The sequence below is a fragment of the Oryza brachyantha genome, chromosome 1 (assembly GCF_000231095.2).
Source record: "Oryza brachyantha chromosome 1, ObraRS2, whole genome shotgun sequence".
NCBI lineage: Eukaryota > Viridiplantae > Streptophyta > Magnoliopsida > Poales > Poaceae > Oryza > Oryza brachyantha.
Window position 1 is genome coordinate 24,822,458 of NC_023163.2, and position 22,914 is coordinate 24,845,371.

General features: G+C 42.5%; 3 protein-coding genes and 2 long non-coding RNA genes across 6 annotated transcripts; 2 read left to right on the forward strand and 3 right to left on the reverse strand.

Annotated features, from left to right (window-relative positions):
• Nucleotides 1-3,865: 3,865 nt before the first annotated feature.
• LOC102703181 (tyrosine decarboxylase) lies at nt 3,866-5,844 on the reverse strand. Its single transcript, XM_040519951.1, has one exon. It carries the CDS (start codon nt 5,781-5,783, stop codon nt 4,209-4,211), a length of 1,575 nt encoding a protein of 524 aa, XP_040375885.1. The 5' UTR covers nt 5,784-5,844; the 3' UTR covers nt 3,866-4,208.
• Nucleotides 5,845-11,156: 5,312 nt separating this feature from the next.
• Nucleotides 11,157-14,801, reverse strand: LOC102703455 (F-box protein At5g46170-like). Of its 2 annotated transcripts, none has more exons than XM_006646307.2 (2): nt 13,169-14,799; nt 11,157-11,578 (listed from the first exon to the last, which is right to left on the reverse strand). In XM_006646307.2, exon 1 carries the CDS (start codon nt 14,433-14,435, stop codon nt 13,212-13,214), a length of 1,224 nt encoding a protein of 407 aa, XP_006646370.2. In that variant the 5' UTR covers nt 14,436-14,799; the 3' UTR covers nt 11,157-11,578; nt 13,169-13,211. The 2 variants fall into 2 exon arrangements, with proteins under 2 accessions (XP_006646370.2, XP_040380955.1); XM_040525021.1 differs by lacking the exon at nt 11,157-11,578 and adding an exon at nt 11,586-12,377 and having other exon boundaries at nt 13,169-14,801.
• Nucleotides 14,802-15,211: 410 nt separating this feature from the next.
• On the forward strand, nt 15,212-15,920 carry LOC107305016. The gene is made up of 2 exons (XR_001551120.2): nt 15,212-15,314; nt 15,411-15,920. It is a non-coding gene; the product is annotated as an uncharacterized LOC107305016 (long non-coding RNA).
• Nucleotides 15,921-16,311: 391 nt separating this feature from the next.
• Nucleotides 16,312-20,100, reverse strand: LOC102712674 (ABC transporter I family member 10). The gene is made up of 5 exons (XM_006644710.3): nt 19,786-20,100; nt 19,074-19,160; nt 17,947-18,072; nt 17,746-17,868; nt 16,312-16,834 (listed from the first exon to the last, which is right to left on the reverse strand). Exons 1-5 carry the CDS (start codon nt 20,062-20,064, stop codon nt 16,625-16,627), a joined length of 825 nt encoding a protein of 274 aa, XP_006644773.1. The 5' UTR covers nt 20,065-20,100; the 3' UTR covers nt 16,312-16,624.
• A 341-nt stretch (nt 20,101-20,441) lies between these two features.
• On the forward strand, nt 20,442-22,643 carry LOC107304854. Its single transcript, XR_001550929.2, has 3 exons — nt 20,442-20,683; nt 21,277-21,349; nt 22,180-22,643. It is a non-coding gene; the product is annotated as an uncharacterized LOC107304854 (long non-coding RNA).
• Nucleotides 22,644-22,914: the final 271 nt, after the last annotated feature.

Genomic DNA, 22,914 nt, shown 5'->3' on the forward strand with positions numbered 1-22,914 from the left:
GTTTATTTTAGATTTTTTGTGATTCCATGAGAAACACAGACGCATTCAAACATGCATACACCCACTTAAACCCTGTTAGGTGAAAGTCATCTGTTAGGTGAAAGTCATGCACACTTCTATAAAAAAAACGTTCGCAGTGTACGTATGTGTCTATTTAAGATGTGGTTTCCGCTGAATGTTTTCTCCGTATAACGTAACGTGATTTGCATGTGTGCTTATATATCAACGTCCAACTTGCAGGAGGCGACCATGCAAAGTTTCGAAGAAAACTTACCATTGCTCGTGAGATATAAAATTAAGAAACAACGGAGAAATTCTTTTGAAATAACAGGAGTAACATTTTTACTTCGTGATTTGCCAATTTTGTTTCTCACTAATAAAATCAAACTTGTTCGAGCAACTGGTATAGTTGTCTACTTGCATCTTATCTACAACTACATGTGTTTTATTTTACATTTGTTAAGAGATTCTATAAAAAAAGTTTGCAAGTTTCTATTTTAATTAACCCATGGTTTTCAATATATATTTTCTCCATGTAACGTACTGTGATTTGCTTATGGGCTTCGTATCAACGTCCAACTAGCGGGACGGTTCACAGTTCCATTCGAATTTTATCTCACTGTACTGTTTTCTAGTCCATCGAATTCCACGGAATGTCATATCACTGCCTCACTGTCGGTCTGTCACTAGGCTCGCATTCTGACCCTAAACGGCCGGAATACGATTGATTTCATTTTTCGTTTTTTCTACTATTTATTTTATTTAAAAAATTATATAAAAATTTAAAAAAAATTAGTCAAACATAGAGTATTATTTATGTTTTATTGTCTAGTAAGAATAAAAATATTAATCACAAAAAAATTTAAATAATACGAAGAGTCAAAACATTATACCACATAACTGAAAAATAATCTTATTTCGGGTATTTAGCCGTTCAGTTGGGAAAAAAAGTTTTAGGATAAAAGATAACATCGACGTATACAATCACACAAGTATTAAATGTAGTCTAATTATACAATCACACATCGACATACCGATATCAGTTTATATTTATAGTTTAAATTTTTAACTAAATATGGACATACTTTAGTAGGGATAAAAATGCTACTGAAAATCTTGATTGCTTTCAATACCGTTCTCATTTATTTCCAACAGTTTCAACTGTTATAGGAAGTTTCTGGTGATGAAAATGAAAACAGAGTCACTTTTTCTTTTGGCCGTTTTGTTGGTATCGACGCTAGTAATTCCTAAAATATACCTTCAATAGAGCAGCGAGATCCGCTATATATAGAAATGCATCGTACGATCTGTATACTGTCACGCCGCGCGCTTCTTCCGTCGATGACTCCGCTTCAGCGTAGTTTGATTCATATACAGATTGTACACATAGCATCATACATATAACACTTTTCATAAAGTAGCTTAGCAACATCTTTTTTAGGGATATGTATGAAGGCTCAAAATATTCATAGTTTATGCTAACTCTAATCCCCTAACCCACCTAGGCACAGGCATCAGCCGCCCAGCCACATCCACTGCGGTCCGTCCCAGTCGGGGCCAACGGCCAAGCCCAATCCATCCTCTCGTCCATATTAGTCACAACACCCGCTCAGCCGTCGGCGCCTCTGTCCTCTACTTATTATCCTTTGATTATATTGGTGGCTGAACTTATTATCGATTTGTTATATCGTTAAGCTTTTCTTGACCGTTGAACTTATTATTGTTTTATCCTTATGTGCTTAATTGATTATAAATAACATAATTAATGTGAATATGATTGTATAAAATGGTATGGTCATGCAGTTGTGCATAAGCATGATTGAATATCAACCACTATATTGTTTTCAATATGGATTTCGGTTTCAATCGATATCCGTGCAATTCCTTTATGAAGATTCCGTTTTGAAAATTTTAACGTTAAAGTCTTAAAGTTCCGTTTCTGATAAAAATATAAAAATAAAAACGGGAGAAACAATTTTCCGACCGTGTTCATCCTCGTATTAGAGGATGACAAGAGTAATTCTGTGCATTATCTGGCTATCAAGCAGAACTGCATAGGTGAAGACCGTAGAGCAGTTGCCTAGTTAAGCTAGCCATCCCCCACCAACCTGATAAACATAACACAATTAAATCGTACTTCATCCATATGAAAATTATAGGACTTGCATATTATTGTTGTGGTCTCCAGATAAGTTCATTTGATCCTCCAGAAGAGGTAAACTATCTTTGCCCCAACCATCACTTAAATACTAGAATCTACTGTAATTCCGATGCACTACAATTTACTAGAACTACTGCTACTTTTACTTTAGCTCATATCCAGGTGGCTATCTTCCCTTCTCTACTTCACCTCTTCATCTGAACCTATATTGCTCTCGGAAGTTGGAACTAACGCTAGATGCCGTACAGTAGTTTCCAGACTTTCAGTGCTTCAACTAGAATAGTTTCTATAGAATTTAGTAAAAATTATAGTGGAAAAGACTAAATCATGAGACGTGGTTTCTATGAATTATTCAAGAAATGGTTAGAGATATATGGATGACATAACTCATGCCAAATGAATTTGTAGTGTGGTCATCTTTTCGCTTTTTAAAAGAAAAAACAAACTTACAAACAGAAAATAATTCATAAATAAAATTTTTATATACATATTTATATAGATCCAAAAGCCAATGGTGTAAAATAAACTACGATGAAAAAATCAAAATCAACTCTAAATATAATGTTGAGAATTCAAATTTTAATTTATAAGGAAAAACGAGGATTACTAGTTTTTATGTTACGTGTATAAAACCTGTCGGTGTTCTAGCACTGGAATTATCGATCCACTAAGGCATCCGAACGTACAAAAGCAGTGTGGGCACGTAGCACAGCTCTTATTCTTCTTTCTTGACCAATGAGCTATCAAGTCTACACAAGAGTATAATGCAAGTCATCATTAAAGAAAAGATGCTAATTAGTTACCCATTCCGTTTCACAATATAAAACTTTTTAGCTTTGTCTAAATTCATATGGATGCTAATAAATCTAGATATATATAAATTATATATATTCATCAATTAATGAATTTTGACAAGATTATAAAACAAAGATAGTAGTAAGAAAGAAAATCAGAAACCGACCATGCATTGATCACTATGCGCGCAGGTGATACATAGGATCATTTTCTCTGTTCATAATCTCTATCTTTTAGACTGGCTACCCAACCTACCATTGCATTTTCAATAATATGCTAGCTAAATAAGTACAAAATCATATTGATGGTTGAAAGTGAAAGTTTGTTGAAGGTAAGATGGAGAGAAATTTCAGTGAAAATTGATTGGAAGGATAAATGGTACTCTAGGATTGCATTCTCTTTTACAATGATAGAATTATAATTTTTTGAACAGATGAAGTATTGCTCAAAGCTAACCAAATATTGCCCTTATTTTACATTATAAGATTTTTTGTGCTCCCTAAATTCATAAAGAATAATAATGAATCTGTACGCATGTATAAAACATATTTATTAATCTAGGTATGACCAAAATATCTTAGACGGAGGGAGTACTTAACTCTGACTCATTTGGGGTTCGTTATACAGCTATACACTTGGCCAGGTTTTGTTAATTTCGTCCGATAAATATTTTATATTTTATAGAAAAATCCTCCACGAAACACATGTTAATAGAAAAATATGTAATTTTGTAGAAATGCATATAAAATAATTGTAAAATACAGGAAAATTTCATAAATGATAGTAATGATTGATCACATGAAAAACAAAGAAATTGGATTTTGGTAGCAGATGTTGAACCTTATGCTGTTTTTTTATCAGAAATTTCTTTGCATCGAGCTATTCCAAAAGAAGTTTTATGGTATCAAATAGAGTACAATTCTTTGTTACAAATTCACCCTTTGTTCCAAAGGATCTTAAGCATGTTTGCGAATAATTATCTCTTTATTTCTTTATAAATTTTCATGTGGTTTTCTTGTAAAAAAAATTATCCAACGCAATTAATTTCCTATTTTAAGTTATACAGTACAAACCTCTAAAGTGGTTTAGTTAAGAATGCGCAGCAGGATTATTTTGCTCTGTCCATCCTAAGCATAATTTATCGTTCTTTTCTAGAAAAAACTATGCTTTGGATGGATAGGTAAGATTAAAAATAAATCCTGATACGCATCGCTAATTAATCAAACCAACCGAGAGGTTTTGTGTACTACTATTAACCACGTTTACGAAGGATGGACGTGGCCCGCTCCTGGACAACGTTCCACGCTTCCCGGACGTGGCGCTCCTCGGTGAGCGTGCTCCCGATGGCGCACCTGAGCATGTACACGCCGCCCACCATGGCGGAGCTCATGTACGGCCCGGAGCTCGCCGCGTTCACCTCCTCCAGGAGCCTCCTGTTGAGCTCGTTGGCCGCCTTCTCACCGCCGGCGAGCTCCTTCTCCGGCGACAACAGGAGGCGGAAGCACACGAGCGCGAACCGCCTCGGCGCCGCCACCTCGAACCTCGCGTCGGCCCTCACCATGGCCTCGAACGCGGCGGCCATGCGGACGTGGCGGCGGACGTGCTCGCGCAGGCCCTCCACGCCGTGGCAGCGGAGCACGAGCCACAGCTTGAGCGCGCGGAAGCGACGGGTGAGCGTCGTGCCCCAGTCCTTGTAATCGACGACGTCGTGCCCCTCCGCCGCGGCGTCCTTGAGGATGTACTCCTGCTCCGTGCCCAGCGCCGCCACCAGCGCCGCCGGCGACCTCACCCACATCGCGCAGCAGTCGTTGTTGGCGAGGAGCCACTTGTGGGCGTTCATGCTGAGCGAGTCGACGGCCTCGGCGCCGGCGATCACGTCGCGGAACTCCGGGCACACCAGCGCCGACCCGGCGTAGGCCGCGTCCACGTGCACCCACGCGCCTCCGTGCCGCGCCGCCACGGTGCAGAGCTCGCGGACGGGGTCCACGGCGGTCGTCTGCGTGGTTCCCACCGTGGCGCACACGAACAGGGGGACCAGGCCGGCGTCCACGTCGGCCTGCATGGTGGCATGCAGAGCGGCTGGCGAGAGCGCGAACATGTCGTCGCGGCACGTCGGTATCTCACGGCAATGGACGCGCAGGATGCCGGCGATATGCGCGGCCTTGCGGAACGCGAAGTGGGTCTGATCGGAGCAGTAGACGACGAGGTCGCCGACCCTCCTCGCGCCGATCTCCGCGAGCTTGCGGTCCCTCGCGGCGACGAGCGCGCAAAGGATGGCCTCGCACGACGTGCCAAGGATCGTGCCGCCGCCTCCTCCGGCGAACAGAAGGCTCCCCGGCAAGTGGAGCGCCTTGCCGAGCCACTCCACAACCACCATCTCCAGCTCGGTGGCGGCCGGCGAGGCGGCCCACGTGAAAGGGACGACGTTTATGCCGGCCGCGAGCGCCTCGCCGAGGGCGCCGACGGTGCTGCTCGACGCCGGGAAGTGCGCGAAGTGGCGAGGGCTCTGCCAGTGCGTCATGCCCGGCAGGAGGAGGTCACGGACATCCCGGAGCGCCGCCGCGAACGCCTCGGGCTCCGGGCGGCACGGCGCGTCCGCGGGGAGCTGGCGACGCAGAAACCCAGGGGCCACGCCGGGGTGCACGGGGTAGTCGCCCAAGCCGGCGTAGTAGTCGGCGATGAAGTCAACAACCTGGTGCCCTAGCCGCCGGAACTCGTCAGCGTCGAGCAGCCGCGAGCTTTCGGACGTTGCCGGCGTCTCCACGGCGATGGCACCATTCCGTGGGGCACCGCCATTGACGGTGCGGCAGTGGGAGGGTGGTGCCATCTGTGGGAGGAGAACGTGTGTACGTGGCAGAGCGGGGACTATCTGGGTGCGATTTATTGGGCTCGCTCCTGCCCAGTGCCCACTCGTATTAATTAAGTGCTGATCGGTAATACAAACGTTGCTGATGGTTACACCAGCGTCAATCTAGCTAATAAATCTATCGATCCCAATACTAGTTGAAAAACGCACCTCTGGTCGAAAATAAACTCGTCACTGCAGCATTTAAATTTCAAAAAAAAAAACTTATCACTCTAGAGTAATATCTGTTCGCCTTTGCTATTCTGCATGTGCCTGAAAATTTTGTCCCTCATCAGTCGATCATCGTGGTTACAAGATTGGTGCCCGCGGTCGTGTCGGGCTAAGGAGGCGTTCTCACCTGGACATTTTTTGGCTGCACTGCTGGCCCATTTACATCCGTATACGGCCGGGTTCCCTTGAACGGGCCATGCTCGCTCCAGTACTCCACCACCAATCGTAAGACCATCGTCGTCGTCTCTCTCTCCACCCTCGCGTCTCGCTAAATAACTCTCGCGACGGAGGCGGCGAGTATCTAGAGCTGACACAATCGGCGGCGAGGGGTTGGAGTATTGGAGGGAGCGACGAATGCGGGAGCAGGACTGGCGCGTTGCTAAATTTTGCATTCTGCCCTAATAATTCTTCATTTTAATCTATTTTTTCTATTTTTATTAGCTATTTGATTTCTTTTTCTTTAACTATCTGTCACACTATAATTGCAGAATGTGTATATTAAAATTGTATAAACGGTAACCTATAGTTCCACGATATAAAAATAAGCAACTTTAGTATAGCCAATGTAAATTAAGTACAACCATAGTTTATATAGGTTTGGTAAAATCAACTAAAACCTTCAAAAATTTCCGTCAACTGACTCTTAGACGGACCCCAATTCTAATGCAAGACACTAGTTATGATTTCTATACCTCTATGTCATAGAAATTAGTACGTAACACAAGTCTTACAATGCAAACACTACTAATTCGTACTCACTCGTTATGTTTCGCATCTCTCGTTATGTTTCAGGTGTTATGTAAAAAAATGTCTCATTCAATACATGATTTCTTTCTCTCTTTTTTTTTTTCATTTACTCACGTGTCACGTCACACGTCACACGTCATCTTGTATCCTATGTGATAACTTATTTAATACTATGGATAACATTTTAGTCATTATCTGTGAATGCCATAAGCAGGGGCGGAGCTATAGCAAAATAGAGTAAGTGTCATTAATTTATTTTTCAGTGCTTTAAACTAAATTTAGATTGCTACGGGTGTCTGAATTTGAATTAAGGGGATGTATATATGGTAAAAATAGATAAACTCTAGCTAAAAAAAATTTCAAAGGGCTCAATATACGTAGCTCTGCCCCTGGCCATAAGTGCTCTGAAAGTTATGTAATACTCATGCACCTCGATATAAGAAGTTTTTAGAGCTGGACATGTATATTAAGAAATTTGCTGAAACTAAATGAAAAAAATAATTTGATTGGCTGAGAAGAGAGAATAATATGAGAAAATTTAGTAGTGAAAGTTTGTGATCGGTTGAAAAGAGGTCCGTAGGTGTGTATTATACTTTTATAGGAAATTTTCAATGTTATAAAGTGTTATACGTTGAGACGGAGTATATACTTACACAGTTGGAGTTCGTGTGGAGTCTGGACCATGGATCGATGCGCGAGTTATTCGCTGAATCGGGTGGTAGTTAGCAGTTAAACGTTCTTCATCCAATTAGGTGTTGTTATGTAGGTGACGAAAAAGTGTTGGTACAGCCGGATCGGGAAATCGAGCTAGCGATCGCCGAGCGTGTGCGAGAACGGGACACGCGCGGGCCAGGCCCGACAGGGACGCGTCTCCTACTACTTAAGTCAGACTTCAGTCGGAGAAACGTGAGTGGCTGATAGCAGGAGCGAAGCTAGAGTGAAATAGAGAAAGTATCATGAATATCTGAATTTGGATCGAAAAAATGAATATATGGTGAAAATTCATAAATTTTAGTTAAAAAAGTTTTCGAGGGGGGTTCCTGGGAACCCCTTCCTTCAAGTAGTTTCGCCACTGACTGACAGTGGGCCCCATTGTCTATGGGTCCACATGTCAACTACTATGACGTAAGTTAGAAAAGCCGGTTTCGTCCGGTAGCTAGTGAACCGTAGTGCCGTCCTGTGCAGGTCATCCATGGTGATCGCGCTTCAGCGAATATTTGGAAACAGAAATCGATCATGTGGATTTGTTGGGGACGTTCTTTTGGCTAAAAGGTTTTTACCGGCCGAGACAACAATCAAATTATTGAACTTAGGAGTTAGGACTGACGTTAGGTTAGGGTGAGGGGAGGACGATGGATGGGGTTTCTCTGTATTACATACGGATAGCGTAAGGCGGTGGTGGCACTCTCAGTTAGACCATGTTAGACAACGAACCACACGCATGGCTCAAATATGTTATTTTATCTAAACTCTTTACAAATTTATTATTTTTAAATTTATGTGAGAGTATTTTAATAAAAGTAAATATTTATTATATATATTAGTAGAAAATCATAATCAAATATAGGTTTTAAAAATGGTGTCATTGTCCAAAACGGCAATAATTATTAAAGTGAAGAGAGTATTAACTATGCTAGGGATTGTTGCGTCTCCCACCTATCCACGTTTACATTTTTCATGTACTCAACGGCTTTCATTTAATAATTTGAATGGATATGGTTAAAATCAATTGTAGTTACAATCGATCGCAAGGTGGAGACTAAGAAATTCAAAATCCATGTCTACCTAAGAGCGACATGGGAAGAGTAAGGCCAATAGAAAAGCTAACTACCGACTTTAAAATCTTCCTATATCATCAGGAGCTAGCATAAAGCTCGTTTACATTATTTATCGGACTCGCTCAAACCGGTCAAATCTCAAATCTTTATGCCTCACTGGCAACATCGAAGAGGAGGATGGAAATAATTGATCGCTACCGGTGTCTTTTGCTCCTATATCTTCACCACGTGTTCAGGATCCGTTTAAAAAACCACTCGGGCACTCGGCTCAGCCCAAATAATTCTTTCGCCCTCAAGGTACTTCCTCTATGGGCAAACATTTCAACCATTAACACACCAGTAACCCGTTTAGAGCATCTCCAACAGCTCATCTATCACATCCTCTATCCTGAAAATAGAGGATGGAGACTACAAATTGAGCTCCAATAGAACAGTTATCATATCATCTATTTTTAGATGTCATCCATATTAGGAGAGAGAACCTTCATATTTAAATGATCTCTCTTCATCCTCTAAAGAGATATAGAGGATATCATATATAGATGATCTAGTGAAGTGCAAAGAGATAAGAAGAATGAAACTAGTTTAGATGATCTTCCAAATAAAGATATAGATGACCAAATTTAGATAAATTGTTAGAATGCTCTTACCCTGGGAAAGCATACCGGCCGAAATGTTGTCCAGCTAGGAATATTTATGCATAAAGCTTGCAGATTGGTCAAGGGTGTGTTTTGAACAAAAAGGGTACGTAACTTCTTCCGGCTGCTTGGAAAATGAGATTGCTCGGTAGCGTATGAGTAATTGGGTATTATCTAAAAAATCAAAAAAAAATATTAATACGACTTTAAAAGTATTTTTTTCTATTTTAAAGGTTCAAAAGGTATGTACATGAAATACGAGGGGTAGACCAGAACGTGGGGTGATCCACACGGTAATCTCAGTGCACGTGCAATACAAACCAGCAAGCTACTCTCTATCCATTCTAGTATAATATAAGTATTAATTTCTAAATTGGTAATAAAGATTAAGATTGAACAGATAATACTATTATTGACCGCTCAGGGGATAAGGGGAGGGTGGCCTGCGAGGACGAGCTTTACTACGTGCTAGGAATGCAACAACGACGTCAGGTTAGTTTGTTCAAGTTGCTTTAGTTTCTTTGGGTGCAATTCGAGATCCTTTGTGATGAAATGGACAAAAATCTTTTCATGGCAGCCACGGAGGTCATCTTGGGAGATGGTAAAAAGGCACAATTTTAGAGCGACAACTGGTTGCAAAACTACAGTCCGAAAGCCCTGACGCCAAATCTTTATAGGCTTGTAAAAAGGAAACAGACCTCGGTCCACAGCGCCATGGAAAATAACAGCTGGCTCTACCTCCTCCGGCAACTAACATCTATGCAGGAGATTGACGAACTTGTAACTCTGGGGGGCTCTTGCTGACAACCAACCTGATCCACGACACGTCTAATACCATCAGATGGAAGTTGACCATCAATGACACTTACAACTCGAAAAGTGCATATAAGATGTAATTCATTGGGTCCTACACTATATTTTGTTTTGACAAACTTTGGAAGGCAGAGTGTGAACCAAAACACTGTCAACTAGGTTGGCTCATTCTGCAAAAAAAAAACTCTAACCACCGACAACCTCTTCCTAAGACATTGGTCATGCAACTGGATTTGTAGTCTGTGTGGCGAAGTGTTCAAAGATACCACCTACCTTTTCAAGCACTACAACTACCCAAGAGAGAACTTGGAATCAACTCTGCTCATGGGGAAGCAAAACATGCTCTTGCTGCCAAATAACAAGACTCTAAGGTAGTGGTGGAGATCCTTCTGTGAAATTCAAACCAAAATCTCTGCAAAATAACTTAATACGATCCCTGATAACAACTTGATGGCACATCTGGATAGAGAGAAATGGTAAAATATTCAACAACCAGCACAACACCGCCTTTCAAGTAGCCCACAAAATAAAACTAGAGATAGATTCAAGACGTTCGGCTTTTCGATCTCCCTGAGAGTTTTTCCCTCTTCTAGAAGCTTCCTCCCAATGTAATCTCTTTTTTTCCTTTTTAACAACTTTTATCTCTTCTAATATATTCCGGCCGACCTTCTGCTGTCGTTTTTTCAAAAAAAAAAAGTTGCTTTAGTTTTTGTTATGCTTAAGTTTTTTTTGTCAAACTAATTAGTGCATACAACTTAATACATACGGCCTCCACCCGAGTTCAGTATAAGTAAATCGCGCAGCTTTTTGTTCAATTCTAGACGTGTTTACAAAAATGAAAACTGAAAAATATGCTGCTGCCGTACTAGATTTCTGTTATCAGACTAACTTCGTTGTGGCACACTTATAGTGCATCATACTAGTGATACATGGGAATCGGGAGCAACACGCCCCTATCAACAGATGAAAGCAAGAACCGATACATAAATACCTATGAGAGATCGCCTTGAGAAAATACCTGATGCGGCGATTGCAGATCGCCTTGAGAAAATACCTGATGCGGCGATTGCCCCCATATTATGCACTTTCTCATTAACCAGAGCATATTATGCACCGCCGGTTTTCATACTATATAGTCATGCACTTCCTTATCCAGTAAAAAAAAGTCAGTCTGGAAGTAATGTGGCAGTCTGATACACAAAACGTTAACGTCACATGCGGCAGCATGACAAACTTTTCTGGAAAGCAGAGCATGATTTGTCCATAATTTGGTACAGATCCAATAACACAGTGCGGACAACTACAAGCAAAAATGACACTATTAAATCTAATAATCGATGGGGCCTCATAGAAGAGAGAATCAACAGGTACGTTGTCTGCATGATCGGGCACTGCAACCTCATGTGCGGAATATTTCATGCCATTCCTTCAGGGTGCTTCTGCTGCAGACAACACATTCCCTTCCAACTCGTGCCACACTGCCCAAACATAAACATGTGTATATACTTACAGATGCCTGATGTCCACCATCACTCCTAGATACAACATCTCAAAAGACTGTCATCATATCCTGTAAGTAACAGTGAAAATCAGTTCAGTCAAATAATCCAATGAAGCACAACCTTTTGCACCTACCAGAATATAATAAGACCTGTTAAAAATAGTGCATCGTCTTTATCAATAAACACCTCAGTCGTTCTAAAAACTGGTAAAGGACGCATAAACATGAAATACAGTGGGAAACAAAAGAATCAATTGCAAACGTGCACTGGCAATAATGATGAAGAACCTTAGTCTGACACTCTGACTGACATAGGACTGAAGTATAGTAGTAGTAAGAGATAAACCAGAGAAAGGCATTGTTACTCAAGTTCCAAATTGGTGATATTCTTCATTCTAGTCATAGTGAAGGATTTTAGAACATCGAGGCACAACAGAGTAGGGTTCTGACATATGACTTCCAGCCGCCAAGCACTATGTCCTTCCCCTAAACAGAAGTACAGAAACCAACCTTCAAGCGCTTACTAGTAATTTCCAGTCGTTTCATCAAACGAACTGCCATTTAACAATTCAAAAACCTTCGATCCGTGATAAAAGTGTTTTACAAATAAATCAGGGTAAAGGAAAGTAAAATGGCACATCAGAAAATCTGGAGGCCACTTGAACAATTCTCCAAAAGATAAGCTCCTACAACTTGTTACTTTTCTCCTATTTTGTATCAATCATGCCAAGTTGCCAACAGGGAAACATCAAGCACATGATGCTACTGCAAATTATAGGACCAGCTCAGTACATAATCCAGGCAAGCAAACATGACGGAGGTGAAAATGGAAAGCCCTATGTCCTTTTGGGCTCAGTACACAAGAATTCTGCATGAAAACCAATTCCATCCTGGTCAATCCAAATTGTCTCATATCTTATATAACAAACTGCTGAAACTACTTCATAAACCAAAGTGACAAAACATCAGGAAAATGAAACTGCCATGCAATTAAAAATAGGGCGTGGTCAGATGACATCAGTGCCTTAAGAGTTGAAACAGAATGGGAGAATTCATAATTAGCTATTTCATTGATATGTCTCATTTAGAATATTAAATCAACAGCATTGCTTTACATTGAACAAGAACTTCAGAGTAACCAAACAAAGCTACAGTTAAAACACGGATGGTAAGGCTACACCCACAGGGATCAATTAGCCACTGTTCAGGGCTATACCTATGGGCCGACAAGTCATCATTGATCATGTATAATCTGACTTCATGACTTTTCATGGAAAAAATGAATACTGGAATATAGGATATCAAGAATTAGAGCATGATTTAAAATAATTGGCCAGAATAAGCGCAAAAAGTATTAACACAGCCATGTTGTTTGATCAATCAAAGGAATGTAACAGAATGACTTGTCTAGCTTGTAAAATAGAATCGTGATCCTTTATCTCTGAAGATAATGCAGAAACTTATATGACATTCCAGGAATAGCAGACACTTAATATAGTAACTCTCATTTTGATTTTAGATAAATAAAGTAGGCATGCGGTAGATTAGAGCGAATAGTTTCTTCCAGAAACTACAATATATTATACATCGACATTCACCTAAATGTTGGAAGCAATTCGATTTATTAATTATATTGAGTTTGTTTAAATAGTAATTTACCTTTCCCAAAGTGTAAAATTCTCTGAAAAAGCCTCCCTGATGGTCAGAATGAGTTCATTTCAAGGCTATATGTCCGCCGCTTGAGAAGCACCTGTGCTGCTGTTCGATATGGCTCCTCAAAGGCATCTACAATCCAGCTAGCACCTGTCGGACCAGCAGCCTCGACTCCTCCCCCTTCCCTTAGAACATCCTCACTTGGTCTGATTGCAACCAGGGTAGCACCCTTCAGCAGTTGTCCCCCAGGAAGCTCAATATGCGGAGCATACCATAGTCGCATACTGAGTGCTGGCATGAGCGTGCGATGTGAGTTCCCAGAGGCTGACACAGGCCGAACACGCAGCTCCTGCAGCTGTCTCTTGTTCATAGTGAGGACGCCCTGCCCATCAGCATCCGTCAGGTCCAAGCTCTCGAGAGTTGAGTGATCAGCGATGATCGGCTGAAGCAAGTAATGCCGTGCCGAAGCAGCAATGAGCGAGCTGATCGTCCAGACAACGCGGAGCTTCAGCCCTCCATTCGTATAGAGTGACTCTGGAATATTTCCCAATTCATCAGGCTCTCTGCTGGAATCGGGAGAGGCAGCCGAGATGTCCGCCGCAGTTGGGGGTGGCGCGGCCGGAGGTGGAGGTGGTTTCGATGAAACAGATGATGCACCGAGTATGACGCAGCTGCCGAGTGTGGACCCAAAGTCAGCCTTCCACTTGAGGAGCACGCCGTCCTCGATGCCGAGCTCGCCTGAGGGCAGCTCGATGCGGAGGCTGCGCAGCTCCTTGAAGGAGCGGAGGACCTCGGACGGCGAATGGTGGGAGATGTCCGCGGCGGCCGGAGGCGGCGTGGAGGGCGGGGCCGCGGCGGAGCGCCGGGAGACGGACGCCGCGGCGGGGGAGAGGATCTGCCCGAGCGCCTGGATGGGCCTGACGATGCCGCCGAGCACCAGGCGCGCGAGATGCGCGAGCGCGCCGCGGCCCCGCGCGGCGGGGGGTCCACCCTCCGCCGCCTGCGCGGAGCCCGCCGACGAAGGGGCCGGGTCGTCGGATATGACGCAGTCGACGCGGACGAACACCGAGTCGACGAGCGGGACGAGCGCGTGGAACCGCCGCGAGACGAGCGCGCATCGCCCGAGCGCCTTCACGTCGCCGATTCGGTCGAACACGTCGAGGAGCACCTCGTCGGGCAGCCGCTCGAACTGGTCCTCAGCCACCTCCTCCTCCTCCCGCTCACCCCCCTCCCCCACGCCGCCGCGCGGCCACCCCTCCCGCTGCCCTTCCATCCCCAACACCGCCCAACAGCAGCGAGCTCGCAGATCGGGATCCGGATGCGTCGGCGCTGGGCCTGAGAGGGTGTGCGTGCGCCAGAGTCGCCAGAGAGCTGGAGGAGGGGAATTTTTTCGGTGGAAATCGAGCGAGAGGGAGGCGAGAGTGTAGCTTCAGTAGCCCACGCACGGGACGCCGCACGGCACGGCACGGCGGCTGCGCGTGAGGTGGGTTTGGCTCGTGTGGTGTGGTATGGTATGGGTGGGCGTGGGCGACGTGTCCGCCTCACCCCGCTGATTGGGGAGCCGTGTTGGGAACACGCCCTTTTCGCCGGTGCGCGCGCGTACGTCGCAGGCGACGACGGCACACACCCACACACACAGAGGCAGGCACCGCGCGGCCCGTGCGGCGCTGGCGCGGGTTCCACAGGAAAGATCTCCTCCCCACACCGCTCTCCGTCCGCGGCTAGTGGCTACGGCACGTCGCTCTCGGCCCAAAATCCCGACGGCAACAGCTCCCGTCCGACCCACCGTGACCAATCGGGTTTGGGGAATGGATCTGTAGCCCTGGCCGGTGGTTCCGTCGGCTGCGTGTCTGCGTGCGCGCTTGACATCGTCGAGCCGCGCGAGACGAGCGGCGGCGGGCGGCCTGCAGACAAAGCAAGGCACGCACGCGGTTGATCGCTCGCTTCTGTCGCTCGGCTCGCTGCGTCTTGTTTCGTCGCGGTGGCGTGCAAGGAAGTACAGCTAGAAGCAAAACCTGATAAAGCGATAGGGACCGGACCGGACCCGGGGTGTGGTCGGCAGGTTCCCACGGAGCCGTCTGATCTCCACACCGACGGGGCGGATGTATCTTTCTTTCCCAAAAACAATTTGTCCGATGCATCTCATCCTCAGGTGCTTGGATTTTAATTATCTCTTTTTTGGCCTGGATTTTGATGGGAGGAGGGATTCTTTACTCTAACAGCGACGACCCCGATTATATTAATCCAGGTTGTTGTCGGGAGGAACGGGCAGCCCTATGCATCAATCATCGTCGGGATGCAGCCGCGGGCGCCCGTGGCCAGCTCGCGTGCACTGCTCTCCACAGTTGACGCTGCAACTCGTGATCTCTGCATCCGTGCAAGGCCTTCATCCGAGGGAACAGCGCTACAGCAGTCAATTGTGTTACTCCCCGCTGGATGGTATCGGATTAGGCATGATTGGGGTGTTCACGAGACGTAATCATGTTGTACTAGAATGTAATCGATAGAGGCTTCGGAGTCAAGTGACCTATAGTAAAGTGGAGTGAATCTACTCTTTTATGGCTTGAGAGAGAGGTCAATCGTGCTCGTCAGCTCGAGTGTGATTGCAGCATGCGTCCGGAGAATGAATGAATGTATACTCGATTAGATTGCCCGTCTTATGTCATCTGCGTGTCGAAACGCAATGGCGACAACGCCCGACAAACTTCCCGTACTTGTAACTCACGCTTTTTAGCTTATTTCTGAATTTCGCGTGCTAGATTTGGCCACCATGTTACGTGAGCAGCTATTGTGCCGGCCCTCGTTTGCAGTACTACTACATCCGTTACATGATAACTTTTTTTTTATTTTTCTGTGTCCAACGTTCGACTATTCATCTTATTTAAAAATTTTATAAAAAAACTTTAAAAAATTAGTCATGCATAAAATAATATTCATATTTTATCGTCTAGTATCAATAAAAATATTAATAAAAAAATCAAATAAAACGAAAAGTTATAACATTGTATAAAAAACTGAAAAATAAAGTTATTACGATGACGGAGTTAGTACTTTGGGGGGGGGTGTGGATCTCCCAGTAGGGAAGAACAAAATTGGCCCAGCTATTCTGCTGCTCCAGGGTGAAGTGAAACAGCGTGTCAACATGGTACACCAGTTCACTGGAGTCGTGTATCTAACACCACCAGAAATTTCTGCTTAGGCAATGCACCCCGAGGTTTCCAGGCTTATAACATATAAAAAATAAAAGTGAAAGAAACCCAGAGCAGAGGCAGAATCCAAACATGTATGCCCTATGTGACAACACAAAAGGCCCAAATGGACATTTGTATAAGGAAGAGTCAACGACAGTGGAATACAACTAGGAACTAATATTGGAAATTTGCCAGGAAATAGTCTGACAAAAGACGCTGGTTTTCATTAATCTGGTGTGTACAAATCTTCCCATAAGCGTATTCCCAAGCATCAGAGCTCAAAGTGACCGAAGTAGCGGGCTTGCTTCTTCTTTATATATCTAGATATTGTAGACACATCACCTTGAATAATTGTCCGACCATCTTCCATATAAATAGCACCATCTGCATATTTGAGTTCTTCCAGCCGATGAGTCACCCACAATGCTGCAACCTCCCCACCGGCAGCTACAGAGTTCCTTACCGCATTGATAACACCCATCTACAGTTTGACGAAACAGAGAGTAGAATGCGCATTTTAGTCGGTTGTCATTACCAGAACGGTGTAATAGCTGCTGACTGAAGGGTACATATTAGAAACAGAAAATATATTTATGAACTGGTGTTTCAACCGAGGTAAAGATTTGGTTAGCCATAGCTCTTGAGGCATCATGGGCTCATGGCTACTCAACAAACGCTAAAAGCAAAAAAAAAAAAAAAAGCATTTGCAGCAGCAAAGCTGCACAATTGTTTAGTTGTTTGAACGCTAAAACGATTTTGGAGTTTTGGAGTGATTTTGCTATTCTCTTCAGCTAAACTAGCATGGGGACACGCATATATTGTGTGGCTAGCATCATTACAAATTGTATCTATACATGGGTTCTTATCTTTACATTGATTTAAAAAAAATCAAATTTCAGATTTTTCTAAATGGTATTTATACGTGGAACCTTATTCTACTTTTCTTTATTCTTTAAATCCCAATTTATATTTATAGTTGTATTACAAACTATACGTGTACATAAATCTTTCCAGCATAATATTTGTTTTCTTAATTCAAATTTTAGATATTTCTAACTTGTATTTACAGGTCAATTCTTTATCTTAATTTTACTTATCTTAAACCGGAATTTTAGATGTTTCCAGATTGCACTTATAGATGGACTCTTCACTCAATACTAATTATTTTTTTAATTTTTAATCCGAATTTTATATTTTCTAAACTGTATTACACATGGACTATTTTTCACTTCTCTTTATTTTTAATTTCGAGATTGTATTTCTAATCGGGTTCTATTTTTTGTTTTTCGATTAATGTGGGATTTTATAGTAGATATTTACTACAAAATGTACCTCGTGATCAAGTATTTGAGTAAAGAAGATTAGAAACGATAAAATGCATCATATTTATACCTGGTCGTATTCATCCAAGAATGTGGTCAGCTCATCCAGTAGTAGTACTTTAGATGCTTCCGCTAAAGCACCGGCAATTGCAACTCTCTGCTTCTGCCCACCGCTCAGAGTTTGGATTGGCCTCTGTTTTGGATGAAGGATGTTTGTGAACCTTGTGCAGACCATAGATTATAATCCAAAAGTAGCATGTCAGCTGCCTACTTGAGAGTAGCTTAACATTCCAACAGCATCCAGTGATTGTGATACTCTTGACCTAACGTCGTCTAATGAAAGGTTGAGCTTACCAAGACCAAATGCAACATCTGATTCCACTGTCGGCATCACTACCTGCATTCAAATGACAGAACCTAATTTGACATGAGTGCATCATTAAGTAATCTTGCTCCAACATCAAGAGTCAAAAATAACATTCTATAGTCACTATTAATACAGAAAATACAGTCTAGCACTATCTTAACGAACATTCCTAGCATTACAGAATTCCTTCAATTCTGTGGAAATTCAGCAAATAACACAACCGTAAAGTTTTCAAGGGAACTAAAACTCAATAACATATATGCCCAATTAGCTATAATCTTAAACCAGAGAGTTTACTAAGTTCTGAGTTAGGAGTTACTCTCACACCCAACACAGGTTTATGAATGAAGGTTGATGAAGAACACAGAACTGGATTCATTAATAGAAGCATGTAGCACGAATTCTCTTGCTTGGTGAAACTACAAGTCTATTATGCAGCAATGAACAGTGAGCTCATCAAATTATAACACAATATATCATTTATTTGTCTATATATGTTTTCTTTTTTTCGAAGACTTGTATACTGTTGTAGACCTTACTAATCTAGTGAACTAAGCTCCGAGAATATGAGTATGAGTGTATGACCTTAATACATAAAGCTTGATGAGTTATATTGTTCGGTTGCTTTTGTATGATAAGTTTGGTCAGTGAAGTACAAAGTTCATAGATTCTGGAAGTACATACTCAGAAACACTGAACCTTGTTACTTTAACCGACAAATAGTTATTCAGCCAGAAAAAAATATCAGTATCAACAAGAGTGACTATGATTACAGACGACATGCTTATACAGTCCAAAACAAATATGCAAGCAGGGAACATTGGAACGGGCACACTTCCATTTGCTGCAAAGCATCACTAAATACCATATGGAATCATGGAAAAGAAGAAAAACTTTCATGAATTTCATTTTCGAACTAATGTAATACATGTAATGTGAATGCGATTTTAACATCTTCTTCTTTAGATTTCACTTGAAAATGCAGTGCAATTTTAGATGAAGAAAAACTAAAGCAGAACAGAAGTGAGAACCTGGTGATCAGGATTTTGGAAGACATAACTGCATGGCCTATTAATATACACTGTACCAGCAGAGGGATTTAAAAAACCTGCCAAAACCTGCAGAAAACATTCGGTTAACATTTCATTAAGGAGTAGTAATAACTGATAAGAAATTTAGACCAAATTTGAAAGTCTCCTGGTCTATCAATTAAATATAACCATTTTGGGAGCTTTGTTTCAATCTCTGTATGAATTATTGTACCGCATCAGGATAAAATAATAGGACTTCCTGTGTTTACTTTCCCATCCTGTATCATTCAATTCTGGGTGAGCATATCTTCTGGACAAAATGCTGTGAATTTGACCGTGCCATCTGATAGATCATAATACACAGTCAATCAGAGCACAGGGAGTTATCTCATTATCTTCCCGTTTGGTTCATTCATCCAAATAGTCAAATGTGTTCGATGTCCCAAATACAATGCTCACTCGCAGGTTAAAGAACCCGAGATGCTTGTAATAACTAACAAGATTCCTGGGGGCTCTCGAATTAAAGAAAAAACATCTGTCGGCTCCTGAAAGTCCTGATGGTAGCTGAATATTTCTTCGAGCAATATACCATATATTGTGGTCTATGGGCACAATCTAAGTAAAATTTTGCCCACCCCATGAGAGCAAAACTCTCAGTGCAGGAACGAAGTAGTACTCCGCCCTATTCAGATTAGGGGAAAAAATGATAAACCTTGAGGAGGGTGGACTTGCCGCAGCCGTTGGGGCCGAGGAGCATCCAGAGCTGCCCCGGAGGGACTCGAAGGGAGCAGTCCTTGAGCACCGGCAGCACCCGGCCTCGCCGAGTCGTTACCGACAACTCCACACCCTGGCCTTCGATGGCCGGCGGGAGTACGGCCGACGCGAGCACCCGGAGACGGTACCGAGGGCGGGAGACGAGCGCGGCTCGGACGGCTGCTTCGCGTGGGCAGAGGCAGATGGCGGGGGCGCCGCCGGCGACGCCGTGCGCCATCTCTGCCGATGAGAAGCGAGAGCAATAGAAGGCTTGGGCCCGAGCTCCAGAAGGCTATAGCACGCCCAATCTTAGGCCCAATAAAGGACCCGGTTTTCCAAAAGCCCATGATTCTTTTTGCCTGGACAGCATGTCAAGTATTACTCTCCTATTTCACCAAGTAAATACTATTGCTTACCAAATGAAGGGATTAATAAGGTAAACCGGCTTCATTTATATTTATTTATACTTGTTGGAATTTTTTTATGGCTACCCAAGGAATCATACATAAGATTGACTAATTCGATTTTACACCGTTAAATTTACGTATCCAATGGACTAAAATGATCTAAAATAATCTGAAATACATCTCTCCTACACACCCTCTAGCTCCCCACTTTGCGCCTGTCATGCCGGTGAAAGCTCTCATCCTCAACGTCGCCTGCTACCGCTCCAGCGCCTAACGCCGAACGTTACCACTCCAACCGGCCGGCGCCGGCTCCCGCCCCCACTCCGGCGCTCACCTCTGGCACCCCAACAACGCCCGCGCCCCACGCTCCCGGCTGCCGTCGCGCCCGCGCTTCCGGCCGACGCTGACTCCGTCGCCTGCTCCCGCGGTCCCGCCCCAACTAATCCGGTGGTAAACACACATCTTCTTTCCCTTCCTTCACGCACTTGAAGTTTCGGTATGCTATGAGTCACTGTATTTTCTTCCCGACTAAAGCACGCTAGCCTAACCTCTATCTCAGTCAGGTCATTAACAGATTTTACTGTATCTTTTTCTATACTGCTTAACACAACTACTCTTTGTTTTTTATTTGAGTGATTGAGTGAAATCTGATGTAAAATTAAGTGCATGGATTTTTTTGAAGGGTCATTTGATGAATGATGATATATGTTGTTACACAGAGAAGATTTTGCTTCATGCTTACTGGATGATTGTTAACTGATCTGATCCCTCCCATATATAACTAACCCGTCACAGTGTCTCACCAACCTATTTTAATTTTTTTTATATGGTAATAAATTTTTGGTGAACATATCAATTTTATACAACTTATTTCTGTTTTAATTGATCAATTGGGGAGTCCCTGAATTGAAGGAAAACCCCATGGTTTTGCAATTTATCGTTAGCATTAAACATTAGATATGATTAAATACTTTTCAAGGCATGTATCATCTTAGTTAAGTTTTGATAGGAGCAGTGCTTATTGGAAAAATATTTTTTCGCAGCACTACTGATGGGAAATGATATTTTTCAGAACAATTTGGAAAGGATTTTACCATAGCATTGCTGATTGGAAAGGTACATGTACGAAGTTAATTAATGTAATACGTGGTCAAGAACTTACCACTCTGCAATTCGATAGCTGCAATTTTATATTTTTCTTAACAATACAGATAATGCGCACCCAAAGATTAATTGTTCTTTGTGATACTGTGCCACTGAACTTAAATTGCAACTTTTCTCTCTTGACTAAATAATTAGTGACATGTTACCAGCGGCTTGTTGTTTTGCACTCTTTGGAGCCTGCACCAGGTGAAACCCGGCCCCCTTCAAAGTTGCAGCTTATTGTTGAAGCTAAATATTTTACTAAGTTTCATGAAAGCTTCTGGAGTTTGGAAGCAAACATTTCAGTATCCTGTCTCTTGCTTTAGATCTCCCTTTTTAAAAATATTTTATTGGACATGATGAAACAAAATATGACCATATCATGATACCATATTTACATGGGATGTCTTTATTTAGTGTGTAGTTTCTGAATTCCGATGGGTGTAATCTTAGTGAATTTATCCTTGCTATGTACTTCATGTTAGTAAAATAAACCTTGATATATATTATTAATGAAACTCTCTAGCAATACTCGATGGCTATCGTTTAGGCCCGGCCGATCACGCCGAACCCTCTGCACGACCCTCTTACAATTTTGCTTGGCACTAAATCAATATGCACCGACTGCTAAAGTTTTTGGTACTGTTGTGACAAAATTCGGTTTTGTTCCTATAATTTCTATAGTAGAACACCAACAATGGAGATCATGAGATTTCTTTGTAGCTGTATACCCATCTGAAATTCAGTATGTTTTTTGTAGCTGTTTTTCTTGTTTTAACCGGCATTCACATGTTTTATGACAGAGAACTCAGAACGTCAAGTTTGCACGGGAGACGACAAACACCAATATAATGGCCATGTAGCGCATTGAGAACATAGGAACACCTCACCAGCAATGGTTGTGAGCAAGATGGATTTGCCACGATAAATTTACTAGAATCTGTTGAACTTTGAATTTTAATCTAGCTATAGTCCTATACTGGCTCTTTGCTTTCAATTTCTTTCTGTGCTTTTTGTTATCCTTCTTTTATAGATGACAACAACAAGGCTGGATTTGTTGGACACCATTCTACAATACACTAGATTCTATTATTATTGAGGTGGTGATAAATGTATATGCTTCCTAACCGTAAGATGTGAGCAGTGTGTCATCTTCTATGCAAATTATGTTTAAGCATTGAGGAATTTTTTTCTTCAATTTAAGGTGTGACCTTGTTAGCTCAAATTATCCTATGATCCGAATGTTGCAATGGTACACTAAGATATACAAGTTCTTAACCAAATATTTTTAGTTTTATCCAGAGATATTGTGGACTCTTTTTTCCAATCAGATACTTTAGATAGTATAGTTGTTTGAATGCCAAATAGACATACATATGTTACTCTGAGGTTTCTAAAAATTTTTCAAGTTACGATAAATTGTATATATTCGGTATTATTGTTTGTTCTCTATTTTTGTAAATAGGGTAATGGAGAGTTATGTCATATATTAAATTTCTCATTTGTATGTTCCGTGGGATATATATATTTCATGGGAA